Source organism: Dromaius novaehollandiae, chromosome 9 (genome assembly GCF_036370855.1).
Source record: "Dromaius novaehollandiae isolate bDroNov1 chromosome 9, bDroNov1.hap1, whole genome shotgun sequence".
NCBI classification, from domain to species: domain Eukaryota; kingdom Metazoa; phylum Chordata; class Aves; order Casuariiformes; family Dromaiidae; genus Dromaius; species Dromaius novaehollandiae.
Genome location: NC_088106.1, coordinates 19,340,208 through 19,361,053, shown reverse-complemented (window position 1 = coordinate 19,361,053; position 20,846 = coordinate 19,340,208). Strand labels below are relative to the sequence as shown.

The 20,846-nt window shown below is 35.9% G+C and overlaps 1 protein-coding gene across 1 annotated transcript in view; it reads left to right on the top strand.

The window, feature by feature from the left end:
• The window catches only part of RASA2 (RAS p21 protein activator 2), a 53,273-nt gene that overhangs the window by 8,668 nt on the left and 23,759 nt on the right, over nucleotides 1–20,846 (top strand). The window contains exons 3-6 of the mRNA XM_026101676.2: nucleotides 3,344–3,447; nucleotides 4,484–4,578; nucleotides 11,539–11,615; nucleotides 19,090–19,173. Of these exons, the coding sequence (XP_025957461.1) occupies nucleotides 3,344–3,447; nucleotides 4,484–4,578; nucleotides 11,539–11,615; nucleotides 19,090–19,173 (360 nt within the window). The remainder of the gene's footprint in view (nucleotides 1–3,343; nucleotides 3,448–4,483; nucleotides 4,579–11,538; nucleotides 11,616–19,089; nucleotides 19,174–20,846) is intronic.

Below are 20,846 nucleotides of genomic sequence, written 5' to 3'. Positions count from 1 at the left end.
TCTGAATTTTCCTTTCCCCATAGGTGCCTTTCTCTTTCCATTGACTATGGAGGTCACTCTCTTTGATCCTCTAAATTACATGTTTGACTAGGGCTCCATACATTGGTGAAATGTAATAAAATAAGTCATCCTCTAGTAGCATTGACCCAAGTTGGATGCTTCCTCTTAGATTACTAGTGTGTGTTATGAAGGCTAAAACTTGTTCCAAAAACTTAATTATACCATCCTGTTGCTTATTATTGTGTTAGTGTAGAATGCCATACTAACCTAGAGGTACTGGAAAGATGAATGCTCTGCTGTCTTATTAGTCTGAAAATTTTATAAATTGTTTTCAGTAAAGTGTAGTACAGTATATTTTCAATCATATCTCTGAATTTAATTGTTCTCTCTTATTTGCTTGCTCTTTCTTACATAAACTATTCACAGTCTGTTTCGGTCACTGTATTTTCGGATGCTAATTTATACTAGTTGCTATACTCCCACAGATGTTTTACTAGAGGATATTTGTAGAATACAGTTGAAGTAATTATCACTAGAGTTAAAGTGGTCTTTCATTCCAGTGATTGAAAACTAATGAAGAGAATTGTTTTAAAAAAATGTGTGAATAGATGTGGGCTTCCACTAGCACTGGGCTCATGAGATGTGAAGCAAATGACAAAGTTAGAAAAACATGAATTAATATTGCACTGAAAGAACAATATTCTGACTAATGACTCAGGAAATGTTCCCTAACACTGTAGGGAATTCCAGTAAGTTTTGAAGAAATTGTGTGGGTTTTTGGGTTTGTTGTTGTTGTTTGTTTTTCAGTTTTTTGGGGTTTTTTCCCCCTGAAAAGTTTAAGCCTCTTCAAAGTTCCATGGTCAAATAGGAGGAATCAGGGAGGGCGTGTGTGTGGTAGTATATATATATGTGTGTGTGTGTGTGTGTGTGTGGCGGTTCTGTTTTTTCAAACTAAACTTTGTGCAAATGCAAGGTAACAGCAAGAATTGTATCTCTTCTTGATATAACCATTCTTTTATCAAACGAGATCTAGGTGTATTGGTCAGTTTCTGGCACTGGATTCCCAGCTTAATATAACAAGGAAGGGAAGAGCAAATGAGTCAAGCCATACATTTCAATTTAATCTCTGGTATTACTCTAATCCAAAGACCATGCAGTTCTTCTTGTATGACAGTCTGGTCTTCCCTTGAATTAGCACTATCTTCTAATTTTGTATCCATCAGTCTTCAGAGTTCCTGCATCAAAGTTACAAATGAAAGTGCTAAACTGTCTGAATCCCTGAGGAACAGGTTGAGGAAGTTTTCCATCTTAATTGTTCCTCATCGGTATAACCTATTGCAACCCTTCAGACAGTTCTGTATCCACCTTAGAATTTCTTTATTAATCCTTTGTATTCTTCACCTTAAATTTTCTCTCTGTGCCTAATGCTTTGCTTAAAAATAATCAACAACTGATTCATAAAGTGATCATGTTAATCCATGTAAAAAAAGCATGTTGACACGATAAAAAGTTTTACCTTTTATTTATGCCCATACCTGCTCTTTCTTGAGCTGTATCATCACAATTGGCTTATGTTAAAAATAAGCTTTTATTCAGTCTTCTTTCATCTGGGTTATTGTGTCATTACGGTTAGAATGAGCAGCCGAGGTGATAAAGAAATTGAGGCTGCTGAAGATAATGCTCGTAAATTTATACCTTTAGTGATGGTGCTGAGAACAGGAAAGAACTCAGTTTCCAAAGTCAAAGCTGAATTTGATGGGCAGGGGGGGAGCTGAAAAAACACTAGTAAGTCTTTCAACTGAGAACTCTTAAACAGATTATTTGTAAATGTAATACAAAAGCTAATATTGATTTATATGTCTGCTTTGAAGCCTATTATAAGAGTTCTGCATTTGAACACAGTAAAAATTTTCACTTGAGAAGTTCCTCATAGGAGATTCCTGTGCTTAAAGCTTGTTATTCTAAAAATAAGTTTCTGAATAGTTGGATTGCTAGATATTTCACCTGTGGGTTTTTTGCATTCTTTACACTAGTTATTAGCTTCTCTCTTATTTTTATCCTAGTGAATTATTTGTCCTTGAATGTTTGGGTTATGTTTTGTAATTATTTTGGAGGGAAGAGAGGAGGCATGTGTTTCCTGATATCCTTTTAGGCAGGAAATATGCTTATATTTGAAATGACCGGTTTAATTATATTTGTGCTAGTTTAATAAACATAAATATTGTAAAAACACACAGTCAGAAGCATACATTATGAGAAAACAAAAAAGCCAACCTTGTTTTGAATTTGTTGGTCCAGCTGTCATTGCAATACTTTTCTGTAGAAAGAAAGTAGAGACTAAAACCAGTGTCATGAAGCTGCACACCTTTTCCTGGTGATGATAATACTGCATTGTAAATTAAAGTATTTTAAGTCTATAAGAATTCAGTAGTTCGCAAAAGGGAGGAGTTTTGGTGGGCACATTTGTTTTTTCAGAATTCACAACTTGCAGTGATGTAAATAACAAAATGGTTGTTCAATCATTTGAAATCCAGGCTTCTGACTGCAGGCTGTGATTGGGTCAGTAAGTACTCCTTCCTTTGGTGGAAGCCTGCGTTCCTTGAGAGTGAAGATACACATACACATGGACATGTCACGTGGTGTAGTTGGTGTCTGTTACACAGCAGTATCCAGTCTGTTTATGTGAGGTGCTCTCTAAATACTTCTTGCTATTTATTAGTACAACTTAGATGGTAGTTAAGTACAGTGAACTGTAAATACCATATTGGACTTGATTAGCTGGAGAAATGCAGTGACCAGTTCAGTTTACAGGAGAAAATAAGTGTTTGAGAATGACACTTGTTTCTCACTGTTCAATGTTGTGATTGCTAAAACTTACAGCTCTGTTTTTCAGGCCTGAATCTTTGAATGTCAAATCTGGGACAGAAGTTAGATCTAAACAAATGCTGGCAGTTTAGTGAAGTAATTCATAATTTGTGCTTGAGTGTAATTTAACAACCTGCAGAATCAAAAAGGAGAAACATAAAACTTCTGAGTTTCTCAGGAAGCCATATGATTAAAAAGAGGATGGATATAGAATGAAGTGGAATAATTTAAAGTGGAGTAACTTAATTGTTTGTGTTTTGTTTGTTTCTGAACACACGTGAAGCATTCTAATAAAATTTTAACTTGGTGTTACAGTATGTTTTGTAATGAAATTGGTGTGTGTACTTCTGATAACGTACTGGACGTAATATAGTAAGGGCCAAGGTTTGACTGCAGTAAAAACACTGCTTTTCAGTATTTGTTCTGTAAAAATTATATTAAGTGTTTTGCTATTTTAACTTTCAGTTTTTCTTTTCAGCCCTTATTTTGGGGAAGAGTTTTACTTTGAGATTCCAAGAACCTTCCAATGGTTGTCCTTCTATATTTATGATAAGAGCGTTTTACAAAAAGACCTGCGTATAGGTAAGTTGTAGGATATTCCCTACATCTTGCATGATTCCAAAAATGTTTAGTTATTTTCAGTATCACTGTCTGTAGTTTAATGAATACAATTATTAAACTCATGCCTATTTCAAAAAGGTGCATAGTGCACTTAAACCTAAATATTCCTTTAATGTTTGGGAAGCAGAATTTTCTTGTCATATCTTTAATAGATTAATCTGTTATGTTAAAACATTCTTTTTTTTAGGATAATAGAACACTTTATGGTCTTATTCAACATATTTTTTTTTATTGTGATCGGGAGTTTTTTCTCCCCTTCTGTTCTAATAGAATATTTGAATAATTGTCACTACTGGTAGATCTGTACAGAACGAGCTGATTTTTGCAGTTAGAATAATTCTTAAAATTATTTATATTGTTTTGATCTATGCCAGTGCAACCTGTAAATCCGATGACTAATAAGTTGCTGCAAAATGCTTTATATAGCTTATCTGAAAAGTTAAAGAGATGGAATTTCTTTCAATGCATACTTGCCCTATTGCAGCTGCTATTTGGATATAGCTCCTATAAAAGCTCTAGTTAACAGTCTGCTATGGAAGTAGGCCTCACATTATTTGAATTGAGGAAGGAAATAATTTGCACCAGGATGCCAGATAATTTGGTATAATAACAGCTTTCCAAATAACAATCAGAAGAGCAAAAGGCGTTTACCTTCAGTTTCCTATTTAAACATTCTTCGACACCGTTACTGTTCTCTCAGAGCTTTATTATTTTACCTTACAGCCACAAGTGTGTTCTTTATTTTATCTAGTCTTATTATTAGTGATAGCCAAGATAATGCATCGTAATTAGCTTAATTTGTCTTTATATAAGCTCTTTTGCTGTTTTACTTCCATGTTCCTAGTTTCCTGTTTCCATAAGCTTTTCATATAACGTCACCAGGTTTAAAAAGTTTTAAAAAAAATCAAGACCCCAGATGTCTTAAACTATTTGACCTATTCACATGAAAGTGGTATTTATGCCCCCACCTTTTCTTTCTCCCTCACCCTGCCCCCAGGCAAAGTTTCAATCAGAAAAGAAGATTTATGCAACTACACAGGCAAAGAGAACTGGTTTTTGCTTCAACCTATTGATTCTAATTCAGAGGTTCAGGTAAGTACTAGATTGTACATTTAAGTTTTAAAATTAAGTATATGTAAGTATATGTAATGGTAGAACTTTATATTGAACTATGGCAGAAAGAGATGAGCCTCTGTTTTATCTTGTGAGTCAATTGTCTTTCAGCTTGATTAAAGAATAATGCATATTCTGCATTTCTAAACTAGCTGTATTGTTCCTTATGATAATTTCAAAACTGATAAAATACTTGAAGCAACTGTCTAACAGTATGATATTGTGTTATCAAAAGTCTTTGGAGCAAGAGGAGGTATGTCCTTGAGATGGGTGAAAGACTTGGGAAACTATGAATCTTTTTTTAATCAGTTTCGGTGTTACCATCTGAAATTTGCTTATGTAGTATGAAATAGTAAAGTCTTCAAAACTGGAGTTATTTGGTGCAAAGTCTTAGACTTGGCAGTGTTTGTATTTTCTTTTGAACTTCCTGGGTAGAGGGAATCCTACCTACTTTTATAAAAGGTGAATGTGTGGGCAGAATTAACCAACTGTGTGCTGTAAGCTTAGAATACAACTGTTGGGGTATACAAAACAATATCTGCGCTAGTATCACTTTCTCTTAACTATGCCTGATTTTCAACAGATATCTCATTCTTCTTCCAATTCTACCATCTAATTGTGCCAAATATTCTAGAAAATCCTTTCAAAATATAAGTTGAAATGCCATTTCTGCTTTGACGTAAGGGTCGTCATGTGTGCTATAATTTTTTTCCTTATTAAAAGCTTGCTTTTGTCATGTTACTTATGAATAAGACTAAGCTTGTGAAAGTTCAACTATACTATTTCATATAATAGAACAATTTTCTATGTTTTGGAAGTAAAATTTTCAATTTTCCATGGCTTTGTAGCTCACAGTTGAACGTAAGCTCTTATCGATACTTTCCTTTGGCTGGCACATGTCAAACACGCTTCTGCATAGCTTTTCCAGTAATGAATGACATTTTGCTGCTAAGGTGTGAGCTCCTTATGATAATCTTTCCTTGGGTTAGGAATTTTTTCATTTTCATTTCCTTTCCATTTGCACATGTCTCTCCTCTGTCCTGCCTCCTTTTCCCATGGAAATTTGTAGGAACAGAGCTATTTCTGAGACCTGTTCATGTCTGCTAGGTTTAGCTCAAGTCTACTACTTGGTTCAGAAGTGCCGTAATGTACTGACACTTAGACTTACAAAATTGTTCCAGTAAGGCTAAAAATAGTAGGCTTTAATTTCACAGAAAAAGTGCACAAAGGCTTAAAAAACTAAGTAATAGTTTGAAAAAGAAAAATAATTTTCAAATACGCTGTGCCCTTTACAGGGCTAAACACCTAGTTAACGCTTTTTTTTTTTTTTTCCCTAGTTTCCTCCACATGAGTCTTTTCCCACATGAGTCTTTTCCTTATGATGGGTAGAAGGATGGCTTTGAAGTATTTTATATTCCCTGGCTATATGCAGGATACATTGCAGTTTCTTTTAAAGAAAAACTATTTCTTTCAAGAAAACTGTGCTTTATATGTACCAGGAATCTATTTTTCATACAGGCAAACTTTGCTCTAAGGAGCAACTTGTATATCAGATGCTTTAGTGGTTGTGATGCATATTCATTTTGCAAAGAACAAGTTGCATATTGTGGTATACAGCTTGCAGATGTATAAAATCCAGACTGACTCAGAAAGTGCTTTGGCATTGGCTGATTTATTTCTTCCAATAAGCTTATCTCGGATTTTTTTTAGGTTTTTTGTCTGTTTTTCTTTACACTCCTAGCAATTCTCATAGTCTCCATAGGAAGTTGTAGGCTATACCTTTGTAGGACAAATGAAAGTAGCATCGTAAGAGATTTGAGTTCATTAATGAACAAATCTAGACAGTTTATAGAAAAACTTAAGTGCTTTGAATGCAGCGTCTAGTTTTTCCTGGAATTACTTGCTGATTCTTTTAAAATTAGAAAAATGGGAGGGGAGAGAGACAAACAGAGCAGTCATTTCCTAAAACCATGTTATCTATTATAAATTTAGGACTTCTCTAGGGTAGAAAGCACAATGCAGTGTACTGCTAATGCAAAAGCTGTATACCTATCATCTTACATTCTAGTTTCACAGCTCTATATTAATGCTGGTAATCTGAAGTGGAAGGTCAGCAAATTAAAGGCACTACATGCTTAAGTTAACACAAGGTTTTGGTTTAGCCTAGCATAAAATGATTACAAAAACAATAAAAATCTGTCCTGAAGTTAATAATCTGTCTTGGGTTTATACAATTACTTTTCTTCCCTCTGTTTTTTGTTCTTTGCTTTCCACCCTTCCCAAAATAGAGATCACACAAAGATACTGCTGTATGAGTTCATATTATTATCATCTGGCTTTCTGCTTTTAACCACTCTTATTTAGATGGTTTGATTTGCTGTGTGGGGTACACTGCTTTTGCTGATGCATAAAGGTGTGCCAATTAAACTGTCAGACTGAACTACTTGAACTAAATACTGTGGTTCAAATATATTATGTCGATGGATAAGTATCTTTGTATTTTAATAACTGTATTGGTAGATAAAATTGCATCTGATGTAATTATGCCAGTGTAAAAACTCAGTAGATCAGATTTTATGTTTTTTTTTTTAAAAACAAAGTTAATATATAGCTAGAACTTATTTTATCTCTTTTGTCTCTTCTAAAAAGGAAGGGGGTGGGGGTATTCAATGGGAGAAGGAGGGGGCTTTCCCCAGCAATGGGAAGAGTGTCTAAAACTTATTTGGCTTTGACTTTTAGTAAGCATCTATTCTGTAGGGGAGGTGTTGCTGTGTTTTTGGGGGTGCTGCTTTTCTTTTTTTTTTTTTTTCTTTGCCTCTGGTTACAATATTGAGAATGGATAGTCACACTGTTTTCTTAAAACTTTTTCCTCTGTGCACCACTTCTTGGAAAGTAGGCATGAATGAGAGAATAGTAAGCAAATAAAATAGTGTTCAGAAAGTTGAGTGGAACACGGTATTTAATCACAGCTGGTACAAACTTTTCTTTAAAAAAAAAAAAAGCTTTTTTTTTAATAAAATGAAGATAGCCTTAGCATGCTAATAAAATTGTTAGGATTGCATTTGTCTTTTTCATAATCTTCATTTAATTAATTTGAAGTGAGGTCATATTGTTAAACACAGTCCATTATGCTATGCATAATGTGAAAGAAATATTTTGTAGAGGTTTGATCTACACTTGTGAAATATATTGACAAGAGATCTCTTGTGCACTTTGAAGATTTTTGAAAGTGACACTAGTCTTTCTTAAAATTGATAGGTTTTACATTATTGAAATAATGTACTTCTGATAGATTCAACCTGGTGTTCATGTCAGATGCCTAAGTTTGTTTGAAAAGATTGAACCTAAGGCCAGTTTGTAGATTCAAACAGCTCAAATCTGTAATCCTAGGAAAGAAAGGTCTGGTGTAGAGTAAACCTTGCAATAGGATCTGGGTTGAACATATTTTCCTAACAGTATGGAACTGTAGGCCATTTCTTTGTGCTAAGAGCTAGGTGTGGGAGACAGTAAAATGTAGTACACTTCTAAAATATGGTGTATGTTTGCTCTAACTTAGAATAGGAAGCTGGAAAAAAAACTGATGAAAGCAAAGAAAACCTCTCTGGTATGTATAGAGTTTTTGCAGTGAGTATGCACAATTAACTGTTGTGTGCCATACTAAATGTAGGATTATTGTATAATTTATGGAGTGTTCTAGAGCCCCAGTTTTACTTTTCATATGCTTTAAGGTTTACCTGAGGTGCTGCTAAATAGATAACCTGAGTTTAGTTGTTTTTTTTTTTTTTTTTTGTATGAAAATTCTCTAGGTTTTGGCTTAGTTTTTTTTCCTCCTTCTATTTAGGTGTTAGCATGCTATGATATATATTAAAGAGCATCTTTCATGTTACTAAAAATTCAATAATTCAGTTGTGGTATTTTTTCCTTTGAGTTGAGGGAAGTAGAAATAGGACAGTCTAGCAGAGATACTGTAATCTAGCACTTTGGTTGCTGAGGGAGGAACTGGAGAGTAACTGTTAGTTATAACGAGAGATAGATATAGATATAAAAATATATATCCCCCCCCACACACACACCGCCCCCAAAATAACCTTCCCAAACATAGACTACCTTTCAGGCAAGAGATTGTGCATCTCCTCTTGAATATAAAGGAGAGAAGGCTTTATGAAGAAAACTAATACTGTCGAAAGTTACTTTGTGGTATACTTGCAACAGTAGTGTAATTCAGAATATAGGCATAGTATATGAGTGCCTATAGGGGTAAATGTTTAAAATACAATTGTGAGCCTGGTTTCCACTGAAGAGCTTTAGAAGCCTTGTACTTAGTATAGGTAGTTGCAACACTTCACAATGTGGAAATGATCCAAACATTGAAAGTGTGGGGAAGGGAAAAAAACCTCTTAAAATACTGTATTTAAATGCGATAGCAATTATAAAACAAAATTGTGAAACTAAATTGGTTTTGTGATTCTGATGTTTAGGATAGTGATTTGAGCACTTTATCTTTTGGCTTTTCTGGTAACCTGCATGTGAATCTCAGCCACAGAATCAACAGCTCTGTCTCCCTCTTGTCAGCATCAGGCAACATAATTGTAAATCCATTTACAGAATGAAAATGGTACCTGCCTGGCTTTGTGAACTGCTTTGAGATCAACAGATCTGCAGAAGTGCATTCGCACAAAGAGTTGTTCTTATTTGTCCTGATTTCTCTTGATGTTTTGGTCTAAAACCAACCTGTACAACCACATTTAAAACCAAGTTACATACTTCATTTGAAGTTGCGATATAGATCCATATATCAGCTGCTTTAGGAAACCATCACGCTGCTCTCAACAAATAAAACAACAATCTGCCTAAAACTGTCCATGTTTGTCAGGGAAATACTCACTTAGATGCAGCCATTTTGTTATAGCCATTATGGTGATGAGTTTGGGGCAAAATACAGGTACAGATAACATTCTTAGGATCAGTAAACTTTCTATTGTACTGACTACTGCAGAAGAATACATGACTTGTGGGGTTTGGGCTTTTTTTGTTTTTCGTTGTTTTGGTTTCTTAAGAGCAAAGAAAGGCATGTTTAGGCCATTCACAAGGTCTGTTTACTTCAAGCAGTTAAGCCAGCTATTACAATTAATACTGTCTCTTCATTTGTCATTCAAGAACTTTGCCTTGTAAGGCTGTTGGCTTCCTTCTCAATATCCTGTTTTTAGTCTCTAAATCTATTTTTGTAATAGAGTTTCTCTGCCTGACAAATATTTTCTTAATGTACCTGTGTTCCATTGCATGTAGTAACAGCTTGCAAAACACTTGGCAGGCATCCCAAAATAGTTACATTTAGAACTTCCTTAAAAAAAGAAACTTCAGGTCTCCTCCCATGTGATGTACAGAGAGAAAAATACAAGCCTTGCCCCAGGGGATTTACAATAAAAACATTTCAGTTTTACGTCAAAACATTAATGTTTTAGAAATGTGCACAAGGTCAGCTAAGGGTTTTATTTCCATTTAGGGTCGTAGCAGCAAAGCTGTAGTTCAGGTTGTTGCTTGCTCCCTTAGTAACACTTAAAAGTTACCTTCCCTAACTCGTCTGTGATTAGGATTTTTCTTCAGCCAAATAACAAACAGGACCCGTGTCATCTAATGTTCCATTTAGCAACTATAAAAATCTAATAAGAATAACAGTACTGTATTAGACTGAAGGTCTGTCTCGCCTGGTGTTCTGTCTTGTGACAGTTGCTTATAAAGGATCTGTAGAGAAGAGTTTAAGGATTGAGGAATCATACAGCAATCATTGCCTGAAGTTTTTCCAGCCTCTGTTGGTTTGTGGCTAATGGACTTTGTGAATACAGGTGATGCAGTTGTAAAAAATAAGTCTTAACTCTGAACTATTTCACTTGGCCAGCAGGATCCATTGAAGCTGTTTTCTCTCTTTGCATCGTTGTGCAAACACATGAGTCTGTGTGGAGATGGTAACGCATCCCTCCAGGCAACTCTTTAGTCTTTATCTGCATCAGTGTCTCTTACATTTGATGTGAAAGCTAGTACAAATACTCAGGAGTGGAAAGGAGTAGGAATATTGTCCAGGCAGATGTTTGGAGCAAGGTTGTAGTACAAAGCTTTGGACATCCCAAGAAAGGTGCGTGGCATGGCTTGGAGTTTTTGCAGCCTTTATTGAGATGGTAGAGTAGGCTTGTCCTTGCTGATTTCCAAGCTTAATCTATGCCATGCCCCAACTTACGGATTCTTGTTTCTAACACGTTTTAGCAAATGCCAGATGTCATCCTACCATCTCAGAAAAAGAGAAGGAGGAGGAGGGCAGGTTTAGATATTTTTATCACCTTTTCTTCTCCTTGGATTGTATTTACTGTTCCATCAACGCATCAGCAGATTTCATGAGAGTTAAAAGCTGCACTGGGATAAGGCTTCTGAGGGTTGTTGAATTTGGTGGAATGGACTGGATGTATTAAAAGTTATTGGCTATGGCTACCCTATGCTGTTCTACTTCTTTTATGTGCATAATTGCCTTGAGATTCCAAGTTCATGTTAGGACTTTCTCTTGAAACCCTTTTGAACTCGCTCTTCATTTATTCATGGGTTCTTCCAACACTTAGGACAAAAAGATTGAGAGGAACTTTTCCGCTCTGTACTTCCTCATGCTGGAAAGAAATATTTTTTTTGGCATGTGTTAGATCTGTAGAAGCTTGACCAATTCATGTGCTGTCTGCAGTTTAGGATGACGATGCATCTCTTAATCATTATCTCTCCAAGTTCAAAATACATTTCACGTACGGTCCTTGCAGGATACACACTTTAGACTAAGTATCTTCTTGAAGTGGATGTATTGGAATTACCTTAAAAGTTTTTTTAACTATAAACTATATTGTCTTAATCACTACTTTTAAAATAAAGGCTTTTTAAAATATTTGTATTTCTTGTTTTTTTCAGGGAAAAGTTCACCTTGAATTAAAACTGAATGAACTGATAACAGATAATGGATCTGTGTGCCAGCAGCTAGTAGTACAGTAAGAAAATATATCCATCCTTAAATTTTGAGTTTGTTACAGCATGATATAATTAGTCCCTTTTAATACTGAATGTCTGCAGAGCTTGGTACCAATAACATTTTTTTTATATGGTGGTGGTGGGGGGGCAGGTTGTTTGGCTGTGGGAGTTTTTGGGGGAGGGAGGTGCCTTGTTGGAGGGAGCAGGTATATGCTTAGGGAACTTCCTGCAGAAGTTTTTAGCAACTGCTTATCTCTCTAGTTCCCAAAGCACTCACTTCTATTAGGACTCAGCATGGCTGTTTGATATCAATACCTTTTAAGCCCAATTGAAATGAGTTTGGGTGAGGAAGCTAGGAATGCCAATTGCAGCTAATGGCTAGAAATTGCAGTGCTGCTGTTACTGACAGAACTGAGCTGTTGCTGGTGTTGGTGGGAACCTTCTGAAACTTTTTCACTAGTAATGTTTTGTTTTAAAATGTGCAGGTCTGCCTTCATGTTTGCTTCAGAATGACTTTTTCATGGTTAACTATGGCAAGGAGTGTCTATGAAGAAATAAATTACAGGTGGTGCCTTTTGGGGAAGCATAATGTTGCCACGTTTCAGTAAAATTTCTTAGCAACAACTTAAGGACTTCCCACTACCAAACTTAAATTTGACTCCAAAGTGTAAAGACGTTAGACCATTCACCACCAAAAGCTGACTGGAGTTTGATGACCTTGTGCTATATTCCCAACTTAACTTTTTTTGTAGATGTTAATTTTATTTATTTGATTTTTATATATCCATGCACTTTAATGTAGTTTAGATTAATTTTTCATGTTTAAAATGCTTTGATTTTGATACAGTGAAGAAAAATTGTTTTAGAAAGCTACTGTTGCAGATTGTAATTTTGAGTAGGAAGTGGTTTACTCACTGTGCGCTCTTTTAGGATCTGTTTATGACGGAGATAAATGATCAAAAGGAAGCTAGGGTTCTCTCGTGGTTGCTGTACTCACCGCTGAGTGACATGTGGAAGAAGATTGTGCGTTAAACACTGCAGTATTACATCAGCACTCTTGTCCTCATCTGAGATTATGAAATGAACAAGGGTTCCTTAAACTAAAGCTAGATGTTTATTAGTACGTTAGCAGACTTGCTGGTAGTCTTGAAATAATTGCCTGTACATGAAGTGCATCATACATAAACATATTCTTGATTAATGTGTGAGAATGAGAAATAACAAATCTCTTTCTGGATATAGCTTTATAGAAATAGATGTGACAGCATTTTGAGACCCTCTTGATTTTAAGGGAGTGTGAGGACATTAGAGAATCTTGCATCTGTTTTCTTTAATAGAAAGCTTTAAGTTTGGGGTGAGTTTTTTAGTCTATTTTGTGTATTTCCACAAGGTAATAGTGCTGCATTTATTGCTGTTGGCCAATTACTAGGCCCCGAGAAGTTACTGTATTAGGAAGTCCCATAGCAAAGCTGAAAGATAGCAAGTAGCAGAGCTGTGGTTGAATAAAAAAAGACAGAATGGACATGTATGTACACTTTTCTCCCCACCTCAGTCTGTACAAAATTCTGCACAAGTATCGGCACAAGCAAAAAAAAACAAAAAAAACAAAAAAAAAAACTGTCTTGACATAGGGACTGTAACACTTGCCTTTCAGAACCATGTTTTACTTCCTGTTCACATTAATGATCTCTCAGTGTAATGAGACAGGGAATTTGTTAAACATTCAACAGACACATTTTTGTAGGATTAGAGAATTCGAGATGCTTTTGCTGGCTTACATGGCTATATAAGTTTCTGACAGATTTTCAGGGCGCATCTCTTGAGAATGCGTAAGTTCTACAAAGATGAAGAATAGTAGCCGTAACTTTCACAGCACAAGGTTAAAGATCATATTAAGCACATGGACGATAGCAGGTAGTTCATGGACTATGATTCTGCAGCATTATCTGGAGTCTGCCAGTTACCTTTTATTTGTGGCTGAACCAACTTAGCGAGATTAGACCTGACTAGAAGCTTGGTTCTTCTTACTATGGTTATGTTGACATGCTTGTTGAAGCTCTTTTTGTTTGCCTTCTGGATGGGTTTTATGATGAGGCTCAAGTTAAGAACTGGTTACAGTAGAAAGTAGCTCTTAACAGAGTTTGGGATTTAGCCTCTCAAGGCTGATGCTGAAAGGAGGAAGGCATCATTTCTCATGTTAATATAGGTAGCAATACCTGCTTTTCCAAGCAAGAAGTGATTGGGAAAGGAACATGTGACTTTAGAAAGACAGGTGCTGTTGCATCTGAGGAAGGGATGGTCAGTTGTCATATAAAAAGACCAGGAGTTAGATTCTTCATGTTTTTCTTTTTTCTTTTTTTCTTTCTTAGTGTTTAACGTAGATTCTTATTTGGGCTGCCTCACATGACTCTGTGTAAGGGAAGTAAGTTTTAGGAAGGACAAATATTAGTATCTCTGATTGTGTTTATACCAGAAAAGCTGTGAATAACAGTCAAAAAAACCCCAAAAACTCTCAAAAACTGGAAGTTGCTTTTTGTCAGCTTGGATAAAAGAAGGAAGTCTTGGACAAGAAGTACCACAGGTTAATGATTTGGTCCTGATGAAGCCAGGGAAAAAGTGGGGGGGGTGGTGGCAAATTCTGTAAGGTGGCACCTTCAGAAGCCAGTTATGGCTTTGAAATTGTATAAACATTTGAAAAATTGGATATTTGATGTTTGCTTAGAAATCTAAAGCAAACACATTTTAGTCCTTTCTGAAAATTTTGACTGAACCTAAATACGGTGTATTCCCTTTATCAGAGCAAGTTGTTGAAATACATCACTCCCTGGAGAAATAACACTTGAAATTGCCTATCTCATATCTGTAAAGTCTTTACACCCCCCCCTTTTTTTTCTTTTTTTTGAAATGGAAGCTTAAACTTAACCTTCCTCTGGTGAAAGGTTATCTTAAGGAAAACTTAGAGTGGACTAAACCCTGATTTGATGCACAATTTTTGTATTAATTGAAAACTTACTGTTAAATTTGATGCAGATATACCCACAGACCATTTCTGAATTAAAATTTGTTTTGCCTCTTACACTACTCATTTCCTTTTCAAATGTGTGAATGAGGAGGGGGAAAAAGATACTGCAACAGATTAACTGCTGACTCAATGCGGGCTTTTTTTTTCAAAACCACAATGGCATGTATAGTAGCATATTTCAAAAATACATGGTTGCTGCTCTCCTTTCTGGGAGTCTGTAGAAAAACAAGTTTGCGTGACCGTTTTTGCATATTTGCTGCTGCTGAAACTGATGATACTTGAGCACTTTTTTGCCAAATTAAGCCATTGGATGGTAGTACTTGCCTTCTCTGTGTGTAGCATGGCTTCAAATCTAAAATAAACACTTGTATGTATTTACAATATTAACACTGTTGAAAGGCCAGAAATAACTTATTACAGCTAGATTTTTGCTTTTTTTGCATTTGCATGGTCTAAATAAATTGTACCCTCTTAATCTTAATTGTAGGTTTGTTACTGTATCAGCCATGTAAATCCTTAATAAATTTTATCTGCTTCCGTAAAGTCATTATGGGGAATATAACAATTTTTAATGAAATCTGCAAAGCCTAATGGCTACAGCTACTCAGTTTCTGTACTTGGAGGGCTTCAGTTGATTTGAATGGTGGATGTACAGAACCCATCAGATGTTATTGGGGGGAGGGGTTACTGAGCGCTGTGTCTTTTTAAGGACTTGTTTCCATCTCACAAACTGAATATATGCCAGTTTGTATATGAAAGGCTCTTTTTTCCTGTATGAAACTCGTTTTACAGACCAAATTATTGAGATGTGAAGCAAAAATGAATGTAGTCTGAAAGGTCTTTAAACCATGAGCTGCAACTGATCAGTAGTTTGAGAAAAGAAAAAAAGTCCTTGCTACCTGTTGCTTAGACTTTACATAAAGATGTAGTAAACTAAAAGATAAATTTAAAGGCTTTTACAATCCTGTCTACTTCTACTGTAGGAGCTTCTGCCTTTTAAATAAAAATTGCTTGTGACAGTCTAGATAGACAAAAGCATGTCTCAAGGCTGAAATGCTTACTATAAGCTGAAATGTGTTTAATACAGTTGTCAGAATAGGAATGTATATTTAGTGTTACTTTCTCTTTTAATTAGTCAGTTTTTTGTTTTTTGGTTTTTTTTTAATTCTAGAAAGTTGCAATTCTGGCACCTTGGTATCTGATTCGTTGGGGAAGGCAGTGTTCCCTTGAGATTTGGTAGCTTATAAGCTTCATCAGGCTGTGCCTTTCTATTTGTTAAGTCTACTCTTAATTGGGCCACCTTATATATTTTCAAATTTTTTTATGCATATTTACTGAAGGCTGTTGTTTAGTAGGTTAAATAAATGTGCCAAGATTTCAGTCTTCTGTATGCTCTCCCTAGGGAGTGAGAATCCAGTTTGATACTGCTGAGTTGATTTAATGGCTTTCTGCTCCTGCTACTTTCCCTGCACTGCCTGTGGAATTTGTAGGATCTTTGCATGGCTAGGTTCATTCTGGTTACCAAATTGACTGAAAACTGGCTCAAAACCCAAATGGCTTTCTGTAAGATAAGCAAGCAGAATCATCACAGGTGATGGGTGCAAGACAGGGGTAAGAGGAGGACGACCACCACTTTGGTTCAGTTAGGTTGACTTAGCTGTACTGTTAAGTCACATATCTAAGCAGACTCTAGGCAGCAGTAGTTGACAAATGAAGAGGTGGTTGCAACTGGCTAGCTTAGACTGAGAATTGGAAGGAAAGGAGGTTGGATGAACTGGGAACAAAGTCTTGCACTTGCTGGATCTGATAAGGAAAACTTTGGGGATACCAGAAATTGATAGGTAGACTGGGCATTGTTTTTTGGGATGTTGGAGCAGGATAGGCTGCCTAGGCTAGCTAGAACTTATTGCTGGCAACAAAACTAGGACTTGGGCAGGAGATGAAAAGGGAATGCTACAACTGCCTACATGATGAGGCTGATGTAGTATGAAATTAGCCTGAGGTGACAGGTCTGCGTGATGAATCTGGAGATTCTAGTTATGCTGCAGGGTTGTGTAGTTGTTGATGAAGTGTTTTTCAACTTGCAGGAAATCACAAACAAGTTTTTCTTTAATTTGTCTATGTTGCAGTCAAGCTATCAAAAGAGAGCAGAGGCCAGAACAAGCTGTTTGTGTAATCCAAAGAAATGCATTGTGATCATTTTTCAGTGGTACAATCAGGTACATGTTTTTCCACAGGATCCTTATCTGCAAGTATTATGTAGGTCATACAGAGACCAGAGAATGAATTAAAACTTCTTATATAGTGAAAGAAGATGTTTTCTCTAGGGCCTGGGTCTGTTTGGTAGAGAAATCTAGAAGCATGGTGAACATGAGACAGAAGACTGTAGGAAAAGAAATTATGTTCTCCTGGTTAAAATACCAGATAGATTTGGCTTGGTCCATCTGCTATTAATTTCCTATGAGATTCAAGTTGAGACTAACTTACAGGTACACTCAGTACTTACACCTGAAACTGAAAATTTTTGTGAGCTGCATTTTGGTATGTTTAGTGCTGCATAATGCCTGATAGTCTGAAAAAAATCAAGTGCTAGCTGTCTCAAATCAGATACCCCAAATGACTGAACAGTCTAGACAGTTTAATTTTGTCACCACTCTTCTATGTCACAGATGTGTTGGAGGAGGAATCAATTAATGCTTATGAAACATCTGAGTGCTTCAAGGACCCATTTAAATCTGTGGGCTTGTAGTCGTTGTAGGGTTCTCTGTGATTCAAAAATTATTAAAATGCTCAAGGTCACATGCTTAAAAACTGTAAGAAAAAATACCAAATGACTGTGCAGTGGCTAAGCACTAAATGTTCCCTGAACTGGCGAAGACAAGGGGACTTTTTAGGGGGAAAATAGAATCTGGTTTATAATAGTCCACACTCCAAAGAGAGTGAAGTTCAGGCAGCACTGGAGTGTTATGTCTGTTGTTTCCCAGCTTGTGAGTGTTTGAGTTTAGAACCTTTTGTTATTCTTCTAATGTTGTTTTTCTACAGTACAGAAGGTATTTACTTAACAACTTACTGTTCTCTTGCTGCTATGTAACTTCTTAAACTTGTTTTGCTTTCACTAATGTCATAAACTACTGTACAACTTACTCTTCCAAATCATAGCATTTAGAAAATGTACTTGATTATGGACTTAGCAAAAAAGTCTATTTTCTCCTTAAGTTTTACAGACTTAGAGTTTTATTCAGATTAGCTAATTATGGCAACCAAAGCTTATTTGCATCAATTTAGTTAAGTTCTTGCCATAGATTATTTAAAAAAAAAAACAAACAACAAAACAAAAAACCAGGAAAATAACATTCAGATCTTGTCTTATTTGCTTATGAAATTCATAATCTGCTAAATGTTTTTGGATTTAAATACTATTGTGTGCATGGCAATATTAGAACACTACTTTGCTAGAAAGCCTGGGTTCTGCCTAAAGTTTACAAATTGTTCCAGCTGTTTTAATTCTCATATTTGGGTATTACCTGAAGATTAACCAGCGTGGTGTCCCAGCTGTGCTGCTAGGTTCGTTCTGGTTCATTCAGTGTTGTTGCGGTGGTGATTCAAAGAGATTGCAAGCCTTCAGCGAAGATCCAGAAAATGTGTCTCTGTCCCCAAGAGCATTTTATAACCATCCTATCTCTTTTGCATCAGGAGTGGTGAAAAGTATGCCTATGTACCTATTTGTCCTCAGCTTACAACTTACTATATGTTATGGAAGAGAACAGTATTTTTCAAAAGGGCAGTTTAGCCCTTTTCACTCATGTACTATTGAGAAAAGAGTTTGGAAATAATGTTTAAATATTATTTCCTAGGTAAACTGACATTTCTCCTGTGGCCGAATAGTATGGAGGGAACCAAGGCATGCTTGGACTATACACTAGCAGTTTTTGGATGTTTAATTTTAAATAAGACTTTAGGATATGACTTTGCATTCCTCAGTTTACTCAGTTTAGCACCTTGCTTAACTGAAAAAAATTTTTTTTAAATCCTTTTCAGTGCCTTCCAATTTCAGTTGTTGTCATTGCAGATGAAGTCCAATAGCCTTTTAGATCTCTGAGAAATCAAATTTAAAAATTAATGAAATCTACAGTTTATTCTGACTTGGGGGATCATTTTATTTAGTATTTCACCATGCATTTTGTGGTTGTGATACTGGAATATTTTTCATCTTAGCGATTCCAAGAATCTTGTTCTCACCAAGCTGCCTAAGTCTAAGTGTATACTTGAATATTACCTCATGCTATCATCCAGGAATCTGTAGTCATGATCCACATTCTGTGCATTCGTCATGTTAGGTCAGAATGTATCAGTGTGTAACATGGCAGGACATGCTTAAGAAAGGATAGGATTGTTAGGGATTCTTTTGGTGTGTCTCCCCACCCCATCCAATACACTGATTCACTGATATACTGATTCCCTTTTCATTTTAGCATAAAGGAATGCCACGGGTTGCCTCTCATAAATGGACAGAACTGTGACCCTTATGCAACAGTCTCTCTCGTGGGTCCTTCCAGGTAATGTTTTCAGTATAAAATAAATGAATCTAAAATGTTGTTATCTTAAACTGGAAAAGAGAAAGACAGTTTTTAAGAAAAAAGCTTTGAAACACAGAGGTGTTGCATTTTGTTTCAGAAGAACAAATCTTAGAATGCCTTCTGCATACATCACAGACTCAGTTGTCACTGTTCGCTCCCCTTCCCTACCATACTCTCAAGACTGAGTGTTTGGTCTGCTTGAACAGCCTGCACTAGTCAAGGACCGCTTGTCACTCAGTTCCTTCTTACTCCTCAGATTTTGCACTGAATTTTTTGATATCTTCCCTTAATTTTTGTCAAATTAACTTATAGGACAATGTGGTTAATTGCCCGTTCACCACCACCTTTTCCCTGGTTTTCTTAATGCATCAAGTTTTTTGCAGGAAATGTTTAGGGATTGGGAGAAAGCAAGGTAGGGGAGGTTCTGGTGAGACCTTTCTAATATTGGGGCTTCAGGACGCCACCTTCCAAAGTCCCCATAGCTTAAATGTTGCCTGCCTTTTTGGATCAGTAATCCTGAATAACTGTTGGGATTTTTTTTGTTTCTTTGAGAAAATCCCATGTCCCACCCATACTGACTGTCAGATAGCATCTGAAGTAAGTTAGGTTTAAATTGTTTCTTTTTTGCAGCCTCAAACATAAATCCATCAGCACTTTTCCTGGTGGTTCTGAAGAACTGCTTCTTTGACCCCAGTACCAGAACCTCTCTAGTAAACTTGTATGTTTTAAAGACTCTGGCAGAATTGTCCCTGAAGAAGTTCTAAGTGGAAGAGGCATTTTTCCTCCCTAGTAGTGGACAATCAAATTTGTTTAGTGGAGTTTTCTTTGTTTGCTTATCTGTTTTTAAGAGGATTCTGTCATTATACCTAGGAAGCATGATGTTGATTGCCAAAGGAAGCAAATTGACATATATTTGCTATTTGAGTCCCATTATACAAAAGGAACTGGGTTAAGGTTCATCTCATACAAGTATTTAGTATGGGATTGTATGTGCAAATCTGAGAGAAGCTCCTCGTTAAGATTTTTTCAATATCATTCACCTGTGACTCATGCACCATGAATGGAATATTTATATGGCTAATGCCTCCTGAAAACAGTTAGTGGATGTCTAGGATACTTTTTTTTTTTCTTTTCCCTCATCTGTTTTTCTTACTATTTTATACTTGTTTCTTTTATAAAACACTTTTATACTATGAAAGCCCTTTAATAGCTAAGTAAGAATTAATTCTTTCAGTATGTTAAATTTCAAACATGTTCTATCTATGTAAAATACAGGGGAGTGGGGAGTGTTTATTTTGTTTGACCATATGATGTTTGGCATCTAGTGTAAGCTGTGATTTCTCCCAAAGAAAACTTTCGATGCCTTGATGTTAAGCCTCTGTCTGTAAAGAACTAGTGGGTATTCTCCCACCAGAAAGGGATGGGAAAATAAAAATTGGCAGTTGAACAAGACCATGAAAAATCTGTTCAAAACGTGCAGGCAGTGGTTATGAAATTGTTTGCAGGTTTAAATTTGAAATGCTTCAGAAACTGCTGTTTTATTTTACTTGATATATGTTTGTTATGTTTGTTTGTGAGCTGAAATATAAACTTAAGGTTGGACGGGTGCACATTTAAATAGATGCGGTGCTTGAAATTTTAACTTTTCAAAC